The 7,743-nt window shown below is 48.3% G+C and overlaps 1 protein-coding gene across 1 annotated transcript; it reads left to right on the top strand.

Annotated features, from left to right (window-relative positions):
• Nucleotides 1-1,231: 1,231 nt before the first annotated feature.
• Nucleotides 1,232-7,464, top strand: LOC140213203 (2-iminobutanoate/2-iminopropanoate deaminase-like). The gene is made up of 6 exons (XM_072284361.1): nucleotides 1,232-1,328; nucleotides 2,524-2,717; nucleotides 4,845-4,899; nucleotides 5,002-5,070; nucleotides 5,829-5,884; nucleotides 7,311-7,464. Exons 1-6 carry the CDS (start codon nucleotides 1,232-1,234, stop codon nucleotides 7,389-7,391), a joined length of 552 nt encoding a protein of 183 aa, XP_072140462.1. The 3' UTR covers nucleotides 7,392-7,464.
• Nucleotides 7,465-7,743: the final 279 nt, after the last annotated feature.

Raw genomic sequence — 7,743 nt, 5'->3', positions numbered from 1 at the left:
CATGTTCGCGTGCGCCGCCGGTTTCCTGCAACACCACCAGATGGCGCTCGCCTCCGCACATCCAGGCCGGCGGCGCCGCGGCAGCGTTTCACAGTTTGTGCGTATGACACGTGCTGTGCTTGCTTTCCGATGGGACAAAAATGCAGGTGCTGGGCTGTGATAGTGTAAACAGTACAATCGTCCATAGCATGAAGAGAGCGCTTGGAGCTACCGTCTCAACAGCGCGCTGGCCACGTATGTGGAAGGAGCACGTAGCACGACGACGCTGAGCACTCAGCGTCATGCACGTAGCACGAGCACGACACTGAGCGTGCACTCAGCGTCGTAGACACCCAGGCCCGAAAGAAGCGTCGCGTGGAACAGGAGCGTCTTCGTTACGCAGCGAAACGTAGTGCAGACTGCTGCGGCCACGATGCGATGGGCCACGTGAGGCAATGATAACGCTCAACCATCTCGGAGATAATGAACAATTACGCGCAACAACGCCTCGAGCTAGCACGTCTCTCTGTGTGTTCTGTGCACTACGCAGACAAACAGCAGTGGTGCACGCAAGGTAGCGTTTAACATCAACATCACCACTCTCGTATTGGACTAAATGCTGAGGTAATTATACACATTCGCCGCCAGCATCACCGCTAGTTATCGTCGCTCAAAGCAAACAGCATACATATTTTCGCTTACATAGATTCCTGGCCCCTGATCCGCAGAATCTTCTTTAATATATATATATATAATAGGCTTTCTAAGTTTCGTTTTGACAATGTAGCGTAGCTTTCAAAAGTAGCGGTGTACAGGAAGCCCTCTGTGTTTTGGTCCACGACTGGCATCTGGGTTCACTAGGGTTGATCATTGGGCGAGTTGGTATTGCATTCTAAAACTGGTACAGCGAAACATAGAAAGGAAGAAACAAGCCGAGCCGACCAGATGAAAGCACAGAGCGCTGGTGAAAGAACACGGCGCTCTTATCTTTCATCTGGCCAGCTGGGCTTGTTTCTTTCTTTCTATGTTGCGCTGTACCAGTTTTAGAATGGCATCTGGGACTCCGCGACATGTGTACACAACGGCATGTGCGTGCACGTGTAGTTTTCAACGGGCTCACTGTTTTGGACACAGCCCCGGACGTCGATAGAGGGCAGTGCTGCTGTATGCGCACAGCTGCAGCTGTTGATTCGCGTTGAATTAAGGCAGCTGTACGAAATAAAAGCTCACGCTGTGCCGGCGCATTCTCGGGATGTTCGGCGCTACTGAGGCGCCGAAATGGATGTCGCCAGAACGCTGCAACGCGAAGTCATCAACAGTCCACGAGTACCCACAGTCGCACGATTCAGGTGTGTTTATACGGGGTGTCCCACGTAACTTTAGCCAAACTTTAAAAATATATATATGCAAATGCCACGTAGCTGGACAGAACCAACGTAATGTTGTTTGCCGTCGTCTGGAGATGCTATGGTCATTTTTTGGCATTCCGCCTAGTCACATAATTAGTCTTAATTAATCAACTTACACATAAATACACAAAATTACATATAATGCTTGCTCACAGGTACACTTAAAGCGTAATATCGCATCATACAGCTGAACCCCTCCTTTGATTTCTTATACGTGGACCACACAATTCTTGGGGCAACTGAATTTTCCGCCGGCTTAACATCGCGCATATCGTCGTCACCGTCGTCATCGCCCAGTTGCTGTCGTAACACCCAGACGTGTTCGTCCGTCCGGTAAAGTTTTGTAGAACCCCAAACGATGCTGGAGAGCCAGCCAGCTCCATGCGAAACACTTCGCGTGAGTCAATACTCCCAGGGTGTAGAACCTGGGTAATTTTTTGAAGACAGTGTCTTCCACGGCGAGTTATCACCACTCTTCGAGCATGTCTGTTTCTGACCCGTTTCCAGCCTCTTGCGTGGGCCTATCCCGATGATAGCGAAGTCTAAATGTAAGTGCCACTGCGGCCACTAAGTTATACGCCGCGGGGTACGGGCCACTGGGGCTACACGGAATGTGCAATTGGGGCAACTGGGTGGGTGATTACATGCTAAAGTGACTAGCGCAAGAGTGGACACGGGACACTAAAAAGGCGACAAGGACAAGCGCTTGTTGCGCTTGTCCTTGTCGCCTTTTTAGTGTTCCGTGTCCACTCTTGCGCTAGTTACTTCAGCATGGAATACCAACTAGCCCGGTCTCACACCCTGTGTGATTACACTGGTTATGTGCCACTGAGGTTACCGGGTGTGCGATGACTATACGATGCTGATGCTGATCTTGATGATGCCGGCGATGACGATTATCATATAACTGATGACAAGAACTTGTAGTGCGGTTCAACCTCTAGTCGATGTCGATCAAACGTAGTCGCTACAGCGCCGCTTTCGCAATAAATTATACCCCATTCTCACTCTCCAGCCCACTCCCCCCCCCCCCCCTCCCCCTCCGCAACTCTCACGGGAACACATTGTGTTTTATCGATTTCGACTACACGTTGAACCGCCTTCCAACTTACCTTTTCTTTTTCGTTTTGAGCAGGTTGCAGCATTTACGATCACGTATCTTCGACACTTGAGATCATCTTTCTCTCCACTTCTTGCGCACGTGACCGTCTGTCATTTCGCAGCCAGGCCATCCGAGTGGGCAACACCGTTTACGTATCGGGCACGAGGGGCATCGACCCACTGACGGGCAAAGTCATCGCGGGCGGCATCGCGGAGCAGACGCGACAGGTAATCGTGTGTCACGACTTGGGCGTTGTTTTTTCGAATTCTCTACGCGCTATCTTCTAAGGCCTGGCTGTTCAAAGGCGCACACCGCACGGGTTAGGGAAATAAAACTGTCTACGAGTACGATGGGGTGAAGTTCTCGTATCGCTTTTACGTTGCGAGGGTGTACAGCGAAAAGTACTCACAAACAGGACGTACCCCAGGGGCCGTATTCTGAAACGATCCACTTCGGCGATAGTTCGCCGTCAGGCGCACGCTGATTGGCTGTTTCAGAAAAAAATCGGATGAGCTACGTCATCCGTATTTTGCTCGACCAGCCAATCAGCGCGCGCCTGACGTCGAACTGTCGCCGACGCAATAGTGTCGCCGAAGTGGACCGTTTCATAATACGGCCCCAGATGGTCAGTCCCGTTGATTACACCTCGCGCTATTTACTGTACTGTACGTCTTTGCGGAATAACGGAATACCAGGTATTCAAACCTGCCACCTTTCTGGTATTGCTCTGTAGCTGTATCGTACAACACTGCGAGCGGAAACGCCATCCTATTACAGAAAAAAAGGAATAATAATAATAATACCCATGTCAGAATTTAGCACCGCTGTCTAAGCGTAATTACAGCCTAGTGACTTGTGACTTGTGCATATATTACTTGTGAATATTCTGGCGCGCAGTGGATAAACGCATCTAAATTTTGTTGTTGAGAACCCTATGGTGCCAATGACAGAAAATTATGCGTCCACTTTAATGATGTAATTAGTAAAGATTGATTCAATGGGGTGGGAAAGTTAAAGGGGGTCTAACTGGAGAGATTGGTAGCAGTAAGCCTCCGGCTACTCGCTCTAGCTCCTATGAAAAAAGTAGCTTTGCGCGAAAATTTACTAAACTAACAATAAAAAATAGAAATTATAAATTTCTCAAATGATAATGTAAGCGAAAAACGCTCATTGAAGAAAGTGGCTGATTTGTTTTAGGAAGCGTCCGACTAAGTAGCGATTACCTTCATACCTAACGGAATCATTTCTTTTTCGTGTCATAAAAAAACACCGAAATGCGAAAAAACAGAATGCTGGCTCTCCCGTAATCGAGAGTACCGACGTAAGCATGAAATGGGCTACCGGTAAAGCAGATTGGTTGGAGACGATGCTAGCAACAATCTTATAAGATGTGTGTAATGCGTGTTCGCAACGGCACACTCCACCACACCACACAACACCATGCCATACTGTGCACTGGCCCACACGGACGCAATAGTTTCCTGTCACGGACCGAACCTCATTGCAAGTCTCGTCTCGGTCAAACCACCATCCACAGTGCGCCGGACACGCCGCGGAATTCACGGACCGCCGGCGTTGAAAAGAGCACAGGCAACTCTGTCTCAGCGCCAAAGGATGACAATCCAGTGTGCAGTTCCCTGCATCTGGCTTTTGAACGTCGCTATCGGAAATCACAAATAAAACTTCAGCGTACCAGAAGTTACAGCTTGAGCGATAATTGTGAACAAACACTTGGAAGTACTCGGAATCAATATTTTTTGCAACTTGTTTGGGAAGTAACTAGCCTACGTAATGAGGTCTTGACTGGTTGCCCGGTTGATCGCGTTTTGTTCTCGCAACTTGCCCGGATGTTCTCGTTTGAGTGCCCGGATAACGGCTCTGACTTTTGGTTCTCAAGGTCACTTGAAGGTTGCCGACAACGGGAGCTGAAAGCGTTTCGCGCTTATCAAAAGAGAGAGAAGTCCACGTGATAACGAAAGCTTGAGTGCTCTGAAACATGCCACGCCTTTCTGCAAAGTCGTACCTTTTTAGGAAAACTCGTCCGCGCTTTCGATGTCGTAGGAAAAGGCCAAGCACGATAAGGTTTTTCGCGATGGGCGTAAGGATATTAAGGCGCGAATCGGAATATCAAGCATATGTGGCGAAATACATCTCAGCGTATGATCTATCTATCTATCTATCTATCTATCTATCTATCTATCTATCTATCTATCTATCTATCTATCTATCTATCTATCTATCTATCTATCTATCTATCTATCTATCTATCTATCTATCTATCTATCTTCGAAACTTTTTGCATCAGAGGGTCTTTCGCTTCGAGATGTTCACTGTAATCGCACCATTTGTTTCAGGCCCTGCAAAATCTGACATGGATTTTAGAAACCGCACGAGTGACTACAGCAGATGGTGAGAACGAAACTATATCACTTTATATACAGTTGATCATGCTTAATCCGCCTGTTTCTGAACCGCTGTTTCTTTTTTTCGCATGTGTGCGTTCATTTCCAGTGGCAAAGTGTTCGGTGTTCATCACGAACAAGAACGACTTTGACGTCGTGAATGAAGAATACATGAAAGGTAAGGAACAAAATTGCGACACGATAAACATGTCGTTGTCGGGTACAGAGCGGCTACTGTCCATGCGCAGAATTATCAAATGCCCCAAGAAATGCTCACCGTTGATGAAATCGAGAATATGACGGAATTCCGTCGGGTCGGAACGGAACATGATGCAAAACGAATACAAACCTCGCGGCCACAAGAATGATGTCAATGTTGGGGCTCCCACACACCCGTGTTCGCAATCTTCAAGCTTAACATCTTAATTGTTTACTTCCATAGCCTGTCACTTTGATTGATTTCCTCTTTCTTAAATTGCCATCCAGTAAATAAGCGGAAGCCAGTTAATGCGGGAGATTACAAAGGCACGAAACGTTATCAATTAGAGCACAGCATCGACTTCCTTGTCTGCTCAAGATTTAGCATTTCAAGGTTTAGCAACGGCACGGTTGGGACAAGGTTGAATACATTAATTGCTATAATCTGTCAATGCAATGAGACACTGCTAAATTTGTTTGCGTTGCTGCTTAATTGAGATGAACAGTGGACTCTTGGCCTGATATAGAAGAATGGTCGCAAGTTTCTTGAGAGTTAGCGCGAAATGTGTTTTGTCAATTCTTCGACTGTCCTTGTCGGCAATGCACTACGCGTCTACTGCTCGTATATAGTGGACCACAGCAAAGCCCGAATTACCACTTTTACTGCGCGGCATTTCTGCGTGCAATTTTTTTACTGCGCGCGGCCTGAAATTACTCACCAAAGCTATACGTGCTTAGTTTTCAGCAAGGCGCCACCGGCCAGGACCGTCCTTCAAGTTACGTGGCTGAACGAGGTACGTATGTACGACACTGCTTGTGGCACCGATTGTCGCAGTCACGTTATGCTGCTGTTACTAGAGACTTTTAGCTCAGCGGGTTTACGTTTCGCTCCGCTCGCGGTCTCCACCGTTGCGCCAGCGGAGCGGCTCGCGAAAAAAGAATTTTAGCCCGGCGGATTACTCACCCGCTCGAGCGGGGTAAAGAGCGAGGTAAGAGCGAGGCGCTCTGCTGCCCCACCTAGTGGTCCGAATAGGAGTTACTGAGAAATTAATTTGAATTCGCTTGCTTTTATTATGCAAGAAATGTTGAATAAAGATATATTACATGTTCTCTGTACATTATTTGTTAATAATGTACTGAGTACTAATGTACGGGCCAGCGCCGCAGTCGCCGTCGTCGATGCAGAACTGCCGGCGTTCATGTTCGCGGCTGCCATCTTGAATTTCCCATACACGCCCGCGCGCGCTTACGCACGCTCGCGCGCTGCGTATACCCTCCGCTGGGAAGTGCTTTCCAGCGGGCGTAAACGCTGCTCCGTAAAACCGCTGGCCGCCTCAGCGTTGTGCGCATGCGCAGTCGCGTCTCCGCTCGCCCGCTCCGCTCCGCTAGCCGTAAACCCGCTGGGCTAAAACTCTCTACTATGTGTGCGGTATGCGTAAAGGGCTCGTCTACTTATGTTTAGGCGCACGTTAAAGAACCCCTGGTGGAAAAAAAGATTATGGCGGAACGCCCCACTACGACGTGTAGCTCGTACAGTCCGTGTACGTTCGTTGTGGTACTAAGCAGGGCGGAATGCGGGGACACTCGAGTACTGGGTGCATTGGACGCACGCGCGCACACACACACACACGCGCGCGCGCGCGCACACGCGCACACGCACACACGCACACACACACACACACACACACACACACACACACACACACACACACACACACACAAACGCGCGCGCGCGCGCGCCCACAGACACACACACAAACACACGCACACGCACGCACACACGCACGCGCGCACGCACGCACACGCACGCACGCGCACACGCACGACACGACAGATGGCGCGTTACACTCCCGAGTCGACTCTATCCGACAAATATCTGTCCAGCATTCAGGCCCGGTGAGAACTCATGACTGGATCTCCTATCAACAACAACAAAAAAAAAAGAACACGGCGGTGTCGCGTTAGTTTATTGAAAAACGTGTGGCGTTGAACAGAAGCTCTTACTGAACTCTTGCATAACTGTCCATCCCATTCGTGTGGAAAACGTTCCAGAGAGGACGGCGTTCGCTATAGCGAGGAGATTGTCCAGAAACAACCAATTAAAATGCGTGTGGAACACATTAAAGCGGACTTTAGAAGGGCACTATAAAGATCAACGTTAAGCTGCATTTACCGAACTCTGCTAGACACTTCTGATTTATATACTTTTTTTTCTTTCAGGATTCGCTCGTCGAGATCGAAGCCATCGCAGTTGATACGAAAAAGACGCGTCGCTTCGCGACACTCAAATCTGGCCTCTAGTTGTGGCTGCTTGGAATTTCTGCATTAAAGAACGATAATCGAACCTGTTATTTTTTTTTCTATACGTGGCCATGTATATTATGCGATTGTTAAGATTCACTTATCATCTTGCTTCGCCAACATTTAGTGTGCTACAGTGTGAAGCGGCGCGCAGTCATAAAAGAGCAGCTACTCTAGATCTGCGCAAGACGAAATCGGCGAGTGACGATATCAGAGTAATGATGTTTACCTACCGGAATATAACGGTTTTAGGTATCAAAAGTAGAATGAAAAAAACTTTACGTGTAGCTTTTGCCACTGAAAGAAGAAATTAATAAAAAATAAAGGTAACAACTGAAAGAGTTCAGCATAT

Source organism: Dermacentor andersoni, chromosome 9 (assembly GCF_023375885.2).
Source record: "Dermacentor andersoni chromosome 9, qqDerAnde1_hic_scaffold, whole genome shotgun sequence".
NCBI lineage: Eukaryota > Metazoa > Arthropoda > Arachnida > Ixodida > Ixodidae > Dermacentor > Dermacentor andersoni.
The sequence above is the reverse complement of the archived record's forward strand: the minus strand, read 5'-3'. Positions and strand labels throughout refer to the sequence as shown.

Excerpts from the sequence above, each read along its gene's own strand:
- LOC140213203 (XM_072284361.1), top strand. The coding sequence starts at position 1,232 with ATGTTCGGCGCTACTGAGGCGCCGAAATGGATGTCGCCAGAACGCTGC. Across the intron at positions 2,718-4,844 it reads TCGCGGAGCAGACGCGACAG|GCCCTGCAAAATCTGACATG; the intron begins GTAATCGTGTGT and ends CATTTGTTTCAG. Across the intron at positions 5,071-5,828 it reads GAATGAAGAATACATGAAAG|TTTTCAGCAAGGCGCCACCG; the intron begins GTAAGGAACAAA and ends ATACGTGCTTAG.